The 18348-nt window shown below is 33.9% G+C and overlaps 1 protein-coding gene across 1 annotated transcript in view; it reads left to right on the top strand.

Moving 5' to 3' along the window:
- The window catches only part of BRWD3 (bromodomain and WD repeat domain containing 3), a gene marked incomplete at its 3' end in the record, with an annotated part of 87571 nt that extends 79017 nt beyond the window's left edge, over nt 1–8554 (top strand). The window contains exons 37-41 of the mRNA XM_080909813.1: nt 750–902; nt 2915–3075; nt 3417–3514; nt 4348–4506; nt 7803–8554. Coding sequence (XP_080765939.1) covers nt 750–902; nt 2915–3075; nt 3417–3514; nt 4348–4506; nt 7803–8554 — 1323 coding nt within the window. The remainder of the gene's footprint in view (nt 1–749; nt 903–2914; nt 3076–3416; nt 3515–4347; nt 4507–7802) is intronic.
- Nucleotides 8555–18348: the final 9794 nt, after the last annotated feature.

Below are 18348 nucleotides of genomic sequence, written 5' to 3'. Positions count from 1 at the left end.
AAATAGGATGGTTTTACTTCTAAATAATTCTAAATGGCATGAGTGACTGAATATGTACTGTGTATTTTATTCCAAATCATGCAATTGGAGTGGTAATGTCTGCTTTAGATAGTATCCTATATAATAGCTCTAGACTTGAGGGATTTAAGGTAAAATTGATTTTTTTTCTCCTAATTAAAATCAAACTACATTCTGAATCAGTGAGACTGAAGACTTTAGATATAGTAATAATAATAATAATAATAATTTAAAAAGAAGCCAAATGTAATAGTGCATAAGTATAACCCTAGTATTTGGGAGGCTAAGGTGGAAGAACCATACATTTAAATCCAGCTTCTGCTGCATATAGAGATCAAGAAGAGGGTATGGGGCACAAGTATGACCAATTAGCTCTGACTTCAACTAATATCAGCATATGTGAAATGTCATAACTCAGAATCTCAGAAATCTATAATCAATCTGTGGAGTGGAGTTATGTATACCTAAGTAATCTAATTATCAGTCATTAGATAAGTGGCAGGATATCATCAGTCACTTCAAGCCAATGAGTTTGTCTGTTCTAACTCTTTAAACTCATTTTCAGAAGCATACAAAGGAATAGGTTTGGGAGTGAGAATCGATTGGCTGAAATAAAGGCAGCATTTGTGTCAGAATAACTTACATCAGTGGGTAGCGTCATTTTCTGTGCTATTTTATTTAGACTTGTTTTGCAATCCGAGTATTTAAATGTAACGCATTATCATTTGTAGGATTATCAAGATGTTATAGACACACCTATGGACTTCAGCACTGTGAAGGAAACTTTGGAATCAGGAAATTATGATAGTCCTCTGGAATTTTATAAAGACGTTCGCCAAATATTCAGCAACTCCAAAGCGTATACTTCTAATAAGAAGTCAAGGGTATGAAACTAATATTAAATTGGCAGTTATGTATTATCAGGCAGTTTTCCTTCTACAGATTTTAAGATTTGTAAACAAGTATCTTCTGCTATTTGACAGTTACTGAATTTGATTTTCAGAATCTTTTCTGAATTCTGGATTTTATTCAAGGAGTATGTAAATATGCTATTAGAGTACTCATTCTGAAATTAAGCACCTTTTTCTTTCTCATCAAACTCTCCTTTGGTTTTTAATGATAATTACATTTTTTCAGAGAAAAGACAAAAAAAGTTAATGATTTAAATACTCAATTCCCCTGTAAAAGAATTGATAAAAAGGAAGGTAGTTAACAATTTATATAAATTCTTTCAATTAGCTCTCAACGCGGGTATTCCCATTACAATCACAACTAGTGAACCCTATTGGGAAGTTCATTCTTTTCCATACTTACATAAAATATTTCCCTATGTATTATCAAAACTGAAAATATCCTGAGAAGAAATATCTATAGTAATATTTTCTTTTGGATTCACTAGTATCCACTTAGCTGTCAAATTAAAGTTATATGGTAGGTGTATATTTATCTGCTTCAAGTTCTTTATATATAGTAAATTTTCACTAATTTCTCTAGGCATGATTTTTGGTTTTCTTCCTTTCATTGTAGTATTTATTTGCTTTTTCTCCTTTCATCATAGTTTTTAGATTAAGGTAGTTTTGTAGAAACTTTAAAAATACAGATTTTTTAAAAATCTCAAACTATCACATTTTTATTTATAGTTAATATTTAATGTCCTTAATTATAGGACTATCTTTACTAATACCTAATGTTTGTTGACTTTTACAATATCAGGTTTTGAATTTCAAGGCTTGTTGTATATGTGTTATGACTTAAAGTAAATTTTACTAGTTATTTGGAAGTTTCATACACCATATTTTGAACATGTTTACATAGTATCCTGTCAAACTTCCCATTCCTTCCCACCCAACTTTGAGATATCTTTTAAAAACAAATCATTCCTCATCAAGTCAATTTATTGCCCAGATAGTCTTTTGATGGGGGCCTGTTCTTTTATGCAGTCAGCCTACAAGAACATCATTCCAAACAAAACCAAAGGAAAAAATCTGGCTTTCCCACTCTTATAAGCCATTACATGCTGTAGCTCCTCAGCAACTAGTAGAATTGCATATCAACCTTCCTGTCTCTATGCTGGGATTTTGTCTATGTGGAATTTGTGTAGGTCTTGGACATGCTTTCACATTTTCTGAGACCCTATGAGCATCTGTCCTGCTGTCAACAAAACACTATTTTTTTGAAGTCATCCACCAACTCTGACTCTTAAAATCTTTCTACCCTCTCTTCTTGGAAATTCGTGAGCCTTGGAAATCTTATTATGGCTGAGCACCTTTATGCTCTTTTCTTTCTGCATATTGATCTATTGGGTGTCTCAACATTAAGTGTGCTATTTATTTACTTCAGGAAAAAGTTTCTCAGCTGAGTGTTGGTAGATACTCTGGTCCATATTATGATTGTTTAAACTAAGATATTTGATCTTTTACATTATTTGATTATTTCATAGTTTATTGGGGTTTTGTTTTCTCTTTTTTCTAGTATCCTGATGCTAGAAAATTAGAGTTTTAAAAAAATAATTTTTTCACTCTATACAAATAATGACTGTTGGTAATGTCTTTAATATCCTTGAGCATTTTTTAAATGTGTGTATAGTCAGTCCTTTGACAGTTCCTTATAACAGATGGCTAGTAGTAAAATTATTAACCATGGGATAGCTGTATCTTTAAAGCTGTATGGTATATATTATAAATTGTTTTACAGAACATTTTGTGAGGATCTGTTCATGTCTTTCACAGAACTAAATATCTTTTACAGCTTTTATTATTTTTTAATGAAAATGACATCTTAATTCCTTAAGAATGTTAAATAGATACTTGATGTTCATATGGGTCCAGATAAGCTCATAACTCTTCTTAAAACTAAAGTAATTGCTAAAGCAAGGCTATACTTTCTATGTTTCCAGATCTATAGCATGACGCTGAGGTTGTCTGCCTTATTTGAAAATCACATTAAAAATATCATCTCTGAATATAAGTCTGCAGTCCAGAGTCAGAAGAGGAGAAAAGCCCGGTACAGAAAGCGTCTGAGAAGCAGCAGCAGCTCATCTAGCAGCAGAGCGCCAAGGTAAAGCCTGCTGTGCCTGTCACTGTAGTTGTGAAAGTTCTGGAAGTTTCAAGGGATTCAAGAACTCTTGTTCTTCTATAAACACGGAGTTTCTAACCTAAGCTATTGTTTATGTGGGTTCTCCTATGCCTTTAAATGTTTATTTTTTCATCATTTTAGTTATCATTATTTTATCATTTTAGTTTCATCATTTTATCCTTTTAGTTTGCCAGATCACCAATTTTAGACATTTTTAGACTTGATTTTAGATAGTTTCATTTTCTTGGTCACCTTAAGAATTTTGTGTAATTATATATTATACTGAATTACTAACAAAAATATGGTCTCTTTTTTTTTTTCAGTCCAAAAGGGAAACAGAAGCAAATGAAGTTACAGCCTAAAAATGACCAGAATACCTCAGTGACTTATGCCAGGACTAGCTCTCCTTTTTCTTCTCCTGGTAAATATATCTTTATTTTTGTCTTCTATAGTTTGATGCTAATTCAAGGATATAGACATGCTACGATCATAGGGAGTGCAGAGAGCAATCAATTTGGATTAAAAATGCATTTTAAATCGTGTTTGACTTACTATTTATATGGCCTTTCAGTAAGACATTATGTCAAGTGATATGGTTTCTTTGTTTGACTAGGTGATTTGGAAAATCATTTCTAAATATTTATTTTGTGTTTATGAGTGCTTTGCCTACTTGTATTTTGTATACCATGAGTGCGCATGGTACCAGCAGAGTCCAGAAGCGGTGTCAAGTGCCCTAGAACCAGAATTACAGATAATTGAAATATGCCATCTTGGTGTTGGGAATCCAAGTTGGAATCTCTAGAAAAGCAGCCAATGTTCTTAAATGCTGAGACATCTCTAACCCCTGACTAGATGAATTTAGATGTCCCTTTGAAAGTCTGTAACTGTATTTATAAGAACTCAGATGAACTGTACAATATTGTTGTCAACATAAGACTTGAAGGTTAAACAGGTAATAGAAGTATTTCCTTGTTTTGATTTCGACAGTTTGTTTTTGAAAGCTTAGTGATGATAAACTATTTGTTCTTTTGTCTTCAAATATTCAATTTTACTTTGGGAGTGTAAACGTCTCACTAAATAGCCAAGGTAGATAGATATTAAGCTCACTGTCCTCCTATCATAGTTTCCAAAACTTTCGAGTATAGGTGTCCTGCCAGTTGAAAGCAATTTTGAATTTTATAATACAGCAGCCCTATTAACTTTCCTGAAAAACAATTAAAATTTTCTTAACTCTACAATCTCTTAAAATGTAAGTTTCAGATGCTGCTGAAGGTGTTTCAGTGTATCTACTTGATGATGAAGGGGATGGGCCTTTTTCTCCATCAAGTTTCAGTGGATATAGTAGAAGTGGAAATAGCCATGACCCAGGGAAAGCCAAATCAATTCGTAATAGAGTTTTACCAGCTAAACAAGGTAGGAAATTGATTGAGAGAGGTAATATATTCTCTATTTTTTTACAATGGATAATGAGTCACAAGCTGGTATTTTAGAGTAGTACAATTAGTGTGTCCTAGCACTTGGTAAGAATTGCAGTATGGTCGAAGTTAAGTCAAATGGAGGTTTAGATCTACAATTAGGAACAGATGTCTAATAACTACTTTAAAGAAAATGTAAAATAGAATGAATAGGATAAAAAAATGAAGAATTTGTCTTCCAAGTGCATAAGAATAAGACTTTCAACACATCTAAGATTTTTCTTATATTAAAACAACTCAATAAAAGATGAAGAAGACTTTAAAAGTTATATTTTTAAAGGTCTTATTCTTGTTAGCTATTCCAGTATCTTTTTATTTGAAGAAAAAAATTAGTGCTTACAAAAAACATTGACTTAATTTATTATCATATGAAGTTTAATATTATCCAGAAGCTATTATCCAGTGTCCTGGATGAACCCTGAGCATGTTCAAAGGAAGTTCTATGTTCAACTATTTGAAGTTTATAATAATACTTAATTTGCTTTTACAAGTACTTTACTAGATTTTTATTTTGACTGACACACACACACACAACACACACACACACACACACACACATATATACAGTAATTTTAATATGCAATGTTTTATAGCCACCAAATAATAGACTTTATAAATATATTGCTGGTTATGTGAAAAATATTTAAGCATGTTATAGTTGATGTGAGCTTTTCAAAGACTGACAATTAAAACTTAGCACATTAAAATGTGCTTTTATGTTTCCCATTTGTTAATTTTGTTTTTTTTCTGACTCTATTGCATTGTATATACTTATGCCATAGATACTTTATAGGAGAATTTTACAGAAGAGTAGCCTATATTTTCTGCCTCTTTTATACAGGATTCTTGCCCCAGCCATACTTCAAAAAGCTCTTCAACCCATATCACCAGTAATATAGACTTCCCAACCAGTGTTCCTTTTTTAATATTTAAGATACTGGACACTGTTTACTGCCTCCTATAATCTATTTACTGGTTTGTAGCCTCTACTGATATCTACATAGAGTTCTTTTGCCTTGATTTGCTTGTTCCATGCTTTATTTTCAGAGTTTTCTACTGTTTAGCTCGCTTAATATTTTTGGCTCCTGCAAATAAAGAACTCTAATGATAATCTGTTGACTAAGCCAGTCATCATATTTTATAAGGCAGAGAGTCTCACTTTGTAGATCTTAGTCTAGAACTCATTCTGTAGACCTGGTTAGCCACAAACTCAGAGACCTAACTGCCTCTGCCTCCTGGGTGCTGGAGTTAAGTGTAGGCTATCATTCCCACCTTAAAGCATTCTTCCTGATGGATCAATCCAAGCATCTTCATTCCTCCATTTCCAGATGGTTCTTAAAAGTACATTTCATCTATCTTCATTATCTTTGTGTCTCAAACTCATCATTTTCAATCAACATCTATCTCTAATTTTTAAAGTTATGATGTCACAGTGTAGTCTGAGCTTACCTCAGATTTTTTTTATCTTCTTGACTTAATGTCTAGAATACTGAAGTTGGAGGCAGTATACCACCTTGTAAGTTAGCACTCAGGAATTTTTAACTCTCCGTTTATCTCTCACATACACAGAGTTGTAAAGTCTTGTTAATTCTATGATTTTTAATTTTTTTTTTTACTTTTGATTATATACATAAGTCTTTGTGTCTGTTTGTGAGTTTGTGTATGCTAATGAGGTGCCTACACAGTCCATAAGACAGCATCAGATTCCCTGGAGCTGGACATATAGGCATTTTTGAGCTACCCATGTGGGTGTTGGGAACTGAGCTCCGCAAAAGCAGCAGGCTCTCTTGACCATCTCTGTAGTCCCTCTATAACTCTGCTGAAATACCTTATCGCCTGCTATCTTATCCTTTTGTGATACCGACTTAGTCTGTAGCCAGGTAGAGTGTATTAGTCACTTTTGGCAGCCATTGCCAGAGTGAGCAGTTTAAACAAGACTTCAGTTTCCCACAGTTCTGGAGTCCCCATGTCTAGGGAATTAAAGTAAACAGAGATTACCCTCTAAAAAGACCTTTATTTTCCCCAGGCTTACAGAATACCACATTTAAGTTGTGTCCCTTAAGGCCATATGTCTAACTTTATATTTCTCTGTCTCTGGCCCTACCACTTTGGGGTGATACAGTGTGTGTGTGTGTGTGTGTGTGTGTGTATGTGTGTGTGTGTATGTGTGTGTGTGTTATGCAGTGTTTCTCCACCTGCAAAGTATATTGATAATTTTTATTAAGCTTAAACAGTGCATAGATAAATGTTTCCTGACTCCCCTCTTAACTGGTGATTTCTTTAATGTTTGTTTGTTTTAGATTTCTACTGGTACCTAAAACTAGAAAACTTGACTTTTTCTCAGTGCACTACCCAAAGTGTTGAATCTTCAGTGTTTCCCAACTTAGCAAATACTTCTACCCATTACAGAGTTTTCTAGTCTATAAAATCTAGGACATACACGTTCTTAGCATTTGATGTCAACCATTTTAATAGGTCCCATTGTGTCTGCATTTGAAATAAAAGGTTTGTTCTGGTTCACCTTCTGGGATGAGATGTTCAAATAGATTATACACATCACTCCTATAGACATCACTCCTTGGCACTTCATCATGCCTGGTAGACTACTAACCTCAGAGTTCTTTTAGCTGACCTCCATTTCTATTTAACTACTTTCTACAATCTGTTTTCTCTAACAGCTGGAACATTTTTTAAATGTAAATCAGGTGTTGTGTTTCTCTAGTCACTTCATTAGTTCCTTCTTTAAATGCTTCAACCTATCTAAATAGCACCCCCTAGACACAGCCCTCATTAACACTCATCTCTACTTAAAGTTGCATTTGTTTAGTGACTTTGTCCTCAGTAGCTTGAATTATGACAGCATGTACTTTCTCATTCATCATCATGATCCAGCCTCCTTCTAATACCTGCTACATACTAGCTATTGGCAAGTACTTGTTAAAGGGATTAATGAATGAAACATGTAATTTATGTTTCCTTGTAATTCTTAAGTTTAGTGCAAAAATTTCTGCCCAGATAACCCCACAATCCTTTTGTATCTTTTTTGTTTGTTTGTTTAACTCCAAAAGAAGCAGTGAAAGAGGAATCAAACTTTAAAATCTTTCATTTTAAGTTGATCTAAGTGTCGTTTCTAATACCTTCAATGAATCTGCCCAATGATTTTGATTTTATAATCTCAAGGACTGCCTTACAATGTCAAGACCTAATTTTTAAAAATCATTCATTTTGCTTTAGATCACTCCCTTGATGGGCCTCTTACAAGTGTTGATGGCAGAGAGCCCCGGACAGGAGCCAAAAGAAAACTCAGTGCTTCAGAAGAAGATGAAAGCATGGGAGGAGAAGAAAAAGAAATGAAAGAAACAGAAGAAAAAGCACATTCATCCTCCTCTGAGAGTGGAGAGTTAGGATCCAGTTTGAGTTCAGAAAGTACCTCTGGCTCTGACTCTGACTCTGAGTCCACTTCCAGAACAGATCAAGATTATGTAGACGGAGACCATGACTATAGCAAATTTATACAAACCAGACCTAAAAGAAAACTCAGAAAACAGCATGCCAATGGAAAAAGAAACTGGAAGACGAGAGGCACAGGAGGAAGAGGCAGATGGGGAAGATGGGGTAGATGGAGTAGAGGGGGCAGAGGAAGAGGTGGCAGGGGACGAGGGGGTCGAGGAAGAGGTGGAGGTGGGGGTAGAGGGAGAGGAAGAGGGAGAGGAGGAAGAGGTGCCTCTAGAGGAGCCAGCCGAGCCAAACGAGCACGAGTTGCTGATGATGAATTTGATACGATGTTTTCAGGACGTTTCAGTAGACTTCCACGGATTAAAACAAGAAACCAAGGCAGGAGAACTGTTTTATATAATGATGATTCAGATAATGACAACTTTGTGTCCACTGAAGATCCTCTGAATCTTGGTACATCTAGATCAGGCAGAGTACGCAAAATGACCGAAAAAGCCAGGGTTAGCCATCTCATGGGATGGAATTATTAACAGTTAAAGATTTTAAAATAATTTTTGAAAATAAAATCAATGGCCTTCTACTGCAGGGAATTTATTAGAAAATCTACAAAGCAAGTTGTGTGGGGACTTCTGCTTCCTTTCACATTGGTGCTTCTCCATTATGCCAGTACACATTTGTTTCAAGACTTTAATCTCCACACTTCATTTGTTCAAACAAGCCTTACTCATTAGGCCTTAAATTAAAACAAATTCTGCCCACACATATACGTGTGTGCACATACACATGCATGAACATGCGCTCGCACATACATATATATATATATATATATATATATATATATACATACACACACACATACACACATATACACACCACAGACACACTACAGATTTACTACATTAAAGAAGCATCTGCTTCTTAAGAGTAGCATGACATTTTTATCTCAATAAGATATCCCTCTTTGCTTTTGTATCACAGAAGTATAGCACCTTCTTACAGAGTTTTATATAGTTTGTTTTTGCCATTTTGATTCCTATACCCAGTAATAATAACTTTTGCACAATACACCAATCCTAAAGGCAGCTATTAAATGTTTACAGTTTCTATATTGTAAGAACGATCTGGATTATTTTCCTCTTCCCAGGCCAAACTTTCACGAACTGTACTGAACTGAAGTATATATTTATACTGCAGTTTTGGGGTGGGGTGGGGGGTATCTTGATATGCTTTTCATTGATTTGCTTAATTCACATTTAAGGTGAGAAAGGGTTGGTGCCTTGTAAATATGTAGCAAATCATTGTGGTGTGTCCTGATGTGTGCATTAACTTTATTAAAAGACAATACTTGAGGTATCAATCTAGACAAGGTGCCAAATGCAAAAGTTTCTTGCATCCATTTTTCTTTTCCTGTTATATTTTATTGCATTAATAGAACTTGTGTAGCTTAAACGTAACTTAAACATTTGAAAAAAAAAAATCCTCATCCACAAAGAATAACTTCTTTGAACAGTAGCTCAGCTACCTCTATTAACTACAACTACTGGAAATGCTAAGGAAAATAGATGCTGTTACTCATTACTAAGGAGAAATAGAACAAGTGTGGTAGGGAAAGATACTCCTAAGTTATAAGATGAGAAATTTCAATAATTATATTGGCTCTCAAATTAATAGTTGTAATTAACAAGATTTCCTAAGTGTCATATGCTCTAGGCTTTTATACAACATATTTGTGTATGTAGACTTGTTCTACTGCATATATATCTCTGCTTCCACTTACTATTTAACAGCTGTGAGTTACTGGTTTTCATTTGAATCTTAAATAGTATCAAAGTACTTAACTTGAGCTGGAATATTTTGGCTAGCTAATACTTGGAAGCAACTTTAATAGGTTCTTCTGTTCTCATTCCAAAGGGTTCTTCTGTTCTAGACTTCCAGAAAAGAGCCTCATTGCACTGCAAACAGATATTTTGAATTGTTATTTTATAGTTGAAAAAAAAACTTTAAAATCATGTATGGTCTTGTTTACAGCAATAGAGTGCACGTGGTTCCACAAGCGAGCTTCAGTTCCAAGATCAATTTTATTCCTCAAATTTGAGATAGCAGATGTGCTACTTTGTTACATAAATTCTTGAAGGGGGGGTGGGGATAATAATTGAGCTCTGCTTTTGTAACAGCAATTTTGTTACACTTAGATCAGACTTGTGTGATAAAACTTTTTGTTAATGTATGCCTGGTATTCCAGGATATTTCTTAAGCTGATGTGTTTGTCTCATGCTTTTTAATCATTTCATGCATCTGAAAATCTGTTAAGTGCAGAGGAAGGAGTACACACATAACTTTGCTTTTGGTGGGGTTGGGGATTTTATTCTTAAACTAATACCCTTAAGCAATTTTCACTTGCAGTAGAAATGATGTTCAGGCTTTAAGAAAATATAATGAACTGTTAATGGCACTAATGTCTGTTGCTAGAAAGCAGACCAAGCTGATATTTTTGTTGTTTTTCTTCACTATACCAAAACTCTTTCTGGTTATAAACTCAACTGCCATTTTAGCCATAGTATAAATTCAAAACATTATTCCCATTTGAGAGTCCACATTTGATTTTTTTTTTTTTTACTAAAATATATTTCAGTTATTCATCTCTTGGGCGTTTAGACTAAATTGTGCCTGTGTTTTCCTGGAGTCAGTAACATTTTGTCCTACAACAATCAACATACTATAGTTGCTTAAATTCCTGAATATACCCAAATGTGTATCATGTGTACCATTTTAGTGTGAACTTTTTGTTGACATTCTTCTACAAAGAGCTGACCTCTTGAAATGTAGAAGAATTGTCATTTGTGTGATATTAGCAGTCTGGAGCTTTATTTATAATTTATTTTGAAAATTAAAAAAATTCACATTTATTCCCCAAATGTCAAGATTTTCTAGGCTTACATGATTAGAATAAGGCTAAAGACATTTTTAAGCATATTTTATATGTAGTGAAATACTGTGAAATACTAGTGAACAGCATTTTGCTGTAATGTTGATTTCAGTAATTAGAATTTAAAGAGTTAGTCACCAGGGTATGTTAGGTGAGCATAGTTATCATTTATTATAAATCAAACAGATACTTTTCTGTTTGCATGCAAATTATTTTCATAAGTGTGAGAATAAAAGTCTGGGAAATAATATTTTTACTTTTATAATCTGGACTTCTCCTTTCCCCAATTTATATTTTAGGTTTTTTAATACCACTTCCTACAAATGTGTCATAATTTGTATCATATTGAATACTCTATTATTTCAGTTTTCTAGATATCTTTTAAACCTAAATAAGATCTGGGTGCAGCCATAACCAAGAAAGTAGGGAATGAGTTAAGATTTCTGCAAATGACAACCACTGTTCTATTTAGGCCCATGAGAGCATACACATGTATAAGTTTAATCCTATGCTATATTTGAATAGTCAGTAAGCTATAATAATTCTCATGAATGCTAATGTTCAGATTCTAAGCTTTATGACCTTAGCATGTGTATATGTTTATGAAATTGAATGGTGTGTTTTTTCTCTGGCTTGCTGTATGTATCTAATCTAGCAATAGGATGCTCTCCACAACATGAAAATACCCACTAGCCTAATGACTAAATTTGCTTTTGTAAAAGTCTTTGTGTACTTGTATGTATGTAGCTTTTTTCCAGTTTGACTTACCTTATCCCAGACATTAAAAAGAGAGACTATTTTCTATGGAGGACACTGTCTACCAATTATTTGCCTCTTTACAGCTCAGCCTGTGCATTTATTAACAATTTATTAATGCCTAAATCATCCAAATTTATGTCTTCTAGATGACAATTCTGGTTTTGTCATGTAATTGTGCCCCTCTTTTAATTTAATTTGGTCTTTCATTTGTTTGTATTTTTCTCTTTCCCTCCCCAGAAATCAGGTTTATTCTAGAAATTATCCCTACGGTGCTTTGTTCCACGCAGAGACAAAGGAACCGAGTAAAATTCCTAACTTTGCTTCTACACACTTTAGTCCTATACCTAAATTGGCTTTCAGATATTATAAATTAGGATGATTTATCTTTTGTTTTTATTTTAATCATGTAGATTGTCATCAGACAATACAGTGATTAAAAGAAAGATGTGAATGTCACTTCTAACTTTTTAATAAAACTTTATGGAGCAGTTTTCAAAATGTGTAAGTTCGTGGTAATGATACACACCTTAGTATATATGGAATCATGTTATGCACATTTGCCAACTCCTACTTCTTTAAAGCTGCATTTCCATGCCCTTAAAAAAGGATTCTTAAAATGTGATTTTCACTACATTTTGATGTTTAGCCTTTTAAGCAATTACAATAACATTTGAAAATCTGAAATTAATAGTTCTGGGGAAGGGAATAGGACTTTTGATATTTAAAGTCCTTTCTTTTAAATGCTAACCACATTCACCAACACCTTGGTGGAATGCAAAGCTTTATGAATGTTACTGAATATATTCTAATATCATTTTTAAGGCTTGTTTTTAAAATTCATGGTGAAATATTTGCATTCTGTTTTTTTTTTTCCCTTAACATCTCTTAACACCCAAGTGTTAATTTACCACATTTACAAAGTTTGGGTTGAAATCCAATTAAAGTGAAACGTTTTTATGGTGCTGTATTTTATGGAACATAGAGAGCACTCAGGTTTCTTGATATTTATTCCTTACTATGGTGGTATGATCCTTGAGTATTTCTTTAGTTGTCTTCCGGGCTTGCTCTTATATCTATCTACTTCTCTTTCACAATGAAGACTGTGCTTAACATAGTATACTTCAGTCAGACTGGAAATTTCACATTCATTTCTGAGAGAAAAAATAGAGATGCCCTACAGTTTAGAGTTAAGGTGTGTTTATTTATATGTATGCCCATTTCTTATTCTTATACCTATCTTAATTAAATCTAGAATTTGGAACTTAGACATATAAAAGCATGGTAACTATTTTCTAAAAAAAATAAAATTATTGATACATATTGAGGTCACCATTCATAACTTATCTTACTTTTAAAATTCCCATATTGACTTATCTAGAAACCCAGCTGGAAAAATGTGTCTTTGCATATGTCACCAACTATATATTAAACAGTACTACAAATGTTAATTTTTAGACAATACCGTGGTGATGGCAATCAGTAATTTATTTCTATGTTCTGTAACTTATCATCCATGTTTTTTGTAATCCTTTACACAGTATTAACAAAACTGTACTTTATGTTTGTTCTTAGTGTCCATAAATTTTAAAATGAAAAAAATTCAGTTAATAGTTGATGTACTGTTGTGTATAGGCAGACTGTCCATTAAACTAAAATTCAGTGGGGAAGTAAACAAAACTGGCTTGGTTTATAAAAGATGTTTTGTTTGGCAGTTGTTGGTCATTATAAGTAATTACTTTCAAAGACAAAAAATACTGGACTAAATTTGTTGCCATTCTTTATGGGATGTTTACAATAAAATTCCAAGTTGTTTGGAATCAGTTGCACTCTCGCTGTTTATGCCTTAATTCATACTAGAGATAAATTAACAAGACAAAAGAATTATAAGAACTACGAAGTTAACCTAACTATCCAGGTTTAGAGATTGTATCGTGTAATCCGTGGGTCTTGTTGTCATAAGATATTTTATTATTATTTTTAGTTCATAAAAACTGAGTTGCTTCCTATGAAAGAAGAAAAGATGTTTCCTATTCTTTCTGATATTCTTTAGACCACCTTTAGGTAATCATTATGGTGGTAACACTTTAAAATGTGGGCTGCTTGGTGCCTTAAATAGCAGCCCCAAGCACTCATGAGCTCTTTATTCTGCAGAGCTTCTAGAGGTGGTTAGATTTCTAATACACTCACTGTTAAATTTTAACAGCTGAGCTATGGGTACCCAGTGTTTAATTTGAGGTTAAATTGCCTGTTGACTATGAATTTATTATAAATGGTGCTTTAACTTGATGTAAATCTAGTAGGAAGAGAAATGAAGTGAGCTGGGGTCTGAATGTTTTACCAGGAACACTCATCCTTGGCATTAAATCTATACCCACAAGTTTTCTCCCAATGTCAAGAATTCTACTGAGTTTAAGATAAATATGCTTCCAAAAGACTGGTCTTCATCTTTTATATGCAGCTTGTCTGTTTTGTGTTGTTAGAATTGAGAAGATTCTTAGAATAGTTCACCTCTCTTCTGGCATTGGATCAATTGACTGACAACCCAATTTTCACAATACCCAGATTGAGGTCAGGGTATATTTGTGTTATTTTTGTTTAGCTGTTTGACTGCTTTAAAATAAACCTCTTTTACTATGTGAATGTTACATTAAAAATTCTTTGTTAGAAGGCTTCTGTATTGTTTTTACCCATTAGATTTCTTAAACAGAAAAATTAAAGAATTTTTATGACAAAACTTTATTGAAGTATTCAGAAGATTGTTTGCTTCACTGAGAAGGTTAAGGGGAAGAATGCCCTTTTCTGTCTCTATATATTATTTACCACTTACTCCTTAAAGCTACTTTCCAAAAAATGGACAAAATAAATTGAAACTAATACACTGAGCTTGTGAGTTAATTTTTCAATGGGATTTTTGGTGCTATATTGAAACTCATTTCCTGTCTCAAGATTTTTATATAAGTACTGAAAGCATTTTTATGGTGCATAATGCTGGTAGACCAAATATAACATTAAATAAAATAAGTATCTTATGGTGTTATTTTTTCCCCAAAATTTTGGAGTGACTTTTGTAAATTTAGTTACCTTTCCTTTGCCATCTGTAGTACTTGACCTAATAAAGTTACTTTTCACCTGCAGAATATAAACATCTAGTAGCTAATTTTAGCTAAAGTGTTAGCATACTAATCTTTCAACATATATTAAGGACCTTCAAACCTGTCATGCTATTATGCTTCCGTTAATGTGTAAAATTCTAATTAATACCTACTCAGTGCCCTTAGAATTTCCAATTTCATAAATTTTCTCACAAATATTTTAAGAAATAAAAACATTTCAAATCATTCAACAAAACTACTAATATTAGTAAGTATTTTGTTCATTCTTAGTGGTGTTTTGTGGCTCATTTTTGTCCTGTTTAAATTCTTACTAAAATGTGTATGGTAGCAGGTTATTTGTACTAGGAATTCTGTGTACTCTGTCAAGTACTTTGTGGAGAGAAAACTTGTCATAAGGTGTTTCTAGCTTGTTTTGTTTTGTTTTACAAAATGTCAGTTTCAGTAAAATATGCCTCCCAAATTGCGTGTTAGACATTTTAACAGGAGATTTTGTTACCCTTGGGTATTGTTCGTTTAAAATCTCAATAATGAAGTGCTGATAGTTCTGGGTTGTTTCCATATGTTAAGTTTTAATTTATAAACAAGAGCCACCCTTGTATACAAAAAGGATAACTTATTTGTTCTACTCTGACCTCATAATATATCTTATCCTTGACAGTTCTAGTTACTAAATATTTTATCACATATTTCTATTTGTTCAACTCAAAATTGTCAGGGACTGAATCACATTCTTGCTCTAAGGCTGTGTGATGATGTTCTTCCTATATATTACCAGCTGGAGTTTGTAGCTTGTATTGGAATGTACCTCCCTAGGATTGTTTATCTGTACCTTCTGTGTTTTAAGCACTGTAACTTTTAAAAGAGCTTTAGAGCTATGAAAGTTATTTCTCAACTATAGTCTTAATCACCACAAAGACTATTTGTTGACTCATTTTTTTTTCCAAATGAGAAAAATTAGTTTCAGTAAAATCAAGTAATTTGCCTAGAGACATGTAGCTAGTAAGTAAATCAAAAAGCCTTGATTCATCAGGGCAAGCAGGCCTTTGATTCACACAAGCCTTTAAACCCAGCACTGGTGAGGCAGCAGAGGCAGGAGTATCTCTGAGTTCGAGGCCAGTATGATCTACAGAGTGTTTTTTTTTTAAATTGGATATTCTCTGCATTTACATTTTAGATGTTATCCTCTTTCTGACAACCCCTCCCCCCACTTCCCCTGCCCTTGCTTCCATGAAGGTGCTTCCTCTCCCACCACAGTACCTTGGCCTTACCCTACACTGTGAAAACTCACCTTCACTGGACCAATGGCTTCTCCTCCCACTGATGTCAGACAATGCTATTCTCTGCTGCATATGCACCTGGGGCCATGGATCTCTCCATGCCAAGTCATTCATTGGTGTTTTAGTCCCTGGAAGCTGTGTTGGGTTTGGATAGTCGATCATTTTGTTCTTCCCATGGGGTTATAGGCCGTGTCAGCTTCTTTAGTCCTTTCTCTAGCTCCTTCACTGGGGTCTCCATGTTCAGTCTGATGGTTAGCTGCAAGCATCCTTATCTGTATCAGTAAGGCTCTGGCAGAACTACTGAGGAGGCATCCATATCATATTCCTGCTAGTAAGCACTACTTGGCATCAGCAATAGTGCATGGGTTTAGTGGCTGCATATGGGATGGATCCCCAGGTGAGGCAGGGTCAGAGATGCACAGAAAAGCCCCGTCTACACCAAAAAAAAAAAAAAAAAAAAAAAAAGAAAAGAAAAGAAAAACAAAAAAAAAAAAAAAAAAAAACCACACACAAAACACAAAAAACAAAAACAACAAAAAAGCTTGATTCATCCAGGATACTTATACTTCTAGTGTTCTTTGGTCCTGTTGGCTTCCTTTCTAACTGCTATGAAACAAAGGATCCTAATTCATGCATATATGTATCACCTAAGGAGAAAATTTTGTTTGCTTTTAGTCCCAGTTTTAGTACATGTGCTGCCAAAGTGAACATATGGATCATATTTTGAGTGTTCACTGAGCTGGGTCTTTGGGCTTCTGTCTACTTTAAAGACATTGTGGTTATAGGTCTAATGTCATCTGTAAAGTGAGTCATTGGATTGTTACTGATCATTTCTGATGCTGTTGTATCCACAGTGTTCATGGAGTTGATGAGACCTAATGTGCCTGAAGTGATCTTCAGTCATGACATACTACTGTGTGGTGGTCTCTTCTCCTTCCCTTGGTAACTAGAGGGAGTGTCCCTGGCACAGTGTCACTTTATTATGCTACAAAATATCTGACAGGGCTAAGAGAAAAGGAGAGATAATCAACTCAGGTTCAGGATAACGGTTCTGTTCCATGTAAAATGAGAAAAGCTGGGTACATAAGACTGACTTATTTTGAAGCCACGGTGTGTATGGATACTAACTTCAAATAAGTTGTGGCCAATAGCATGTACTCAGTAAGAGGAAGAACAGTAAAGGAAATGTGATAAGGCTTTGGATTCTCAAAGATAAGTTGTAATCAGTAGTAGTGCACACTCATATTTTAGTAAAGAGTCAGTTCTGGAAGAAAAAGTGAGAAAACAATATAGCTTAAAAAATTAATGAATGAGTTGTCAAGCTATGATAATGTCAGCCAAATAACAGCTGAATTAATCTTTGTAAATAAACCTTTTTTCTTTAGAGCAGTGGTTCTCAACCTTCCCAATGCTGTGAACCTTTAATACTGTTAGATCCTCCAGTCGTGATATTTCGCAACCATAAAACTCCTTAGAGCAGTGGTTCTTAACCGTCCTAATATTTTTTTTAATTTTTTAATTCTCTACCATGAGGAATTTACCACTAAGGAAGTAATGATCATGAAAAACATTTACAATTTAACTAATCCATTTATTTTAAGGATACTAAGTTTAGTGTGTAAAAGTCAATGAAGTTAAAAAATAAAAATCAATGAAGTTTTAGTCTGTAATAATACAAATATGTGCAGAACTCAATGCGTAAGTTAGTTTAAGAACTTGTAGAGAAATTAGTCATATGTTCAAGTGTGCTTTACAGTATGTTAGACTAAATAACAGTTCTTGTTACCTTCCATACTGTATGCACTTTTTTCCAGTACAAACTTGAAACTTCTTTTTCATCTAATAGGTCATGTGATTTTCAGATAAAAGTTCTTAAAACATACCCACCCACAAAAAAGGTTTTATGACTTACTCATCTACTTCCTGGGCTTAACATTTTTCTCCTTGAGCTACTCCCAATTTGTCTTATGTTTATTTCCCTCCTCTCTCTTCATAACCTCATTTAAAAATTTGTCCCAGAATCCAAACTGTCCAAGACAAATAAGATTTTTTGTTTGGTTTTTGAAACAAGGTTTCTTTGTGCCCAGGTGTGGGTAGACCAGGCTGACCTTGAACTCTCTGCCTGCCTTTGCCTCCTAAATACTGTGATTAAAGTTTTTTGCTACTATGATCAACCCTAGTTTGCTTTTTATATATTATATTCTGGAATCACTGTAATGACTTTATTTTCTACTTAAGAGTGGCCACTG

The sequence above is a fragment of the Micromys minutus genome (genome assembly GCF_963924665.1).
Source record: "Micromys minutus genome assembly, chromosome: X".
Classification (NCBI taxonomy): domain Eukaryota; kingdom Metazoa; phylum Chordata; class Mammalia; order Rodentia; family Muridae; genus Micromys; species Micromys minutus.
This window is presented reverse-complemented; position numbering and strand designations above follow the sequence as displayed.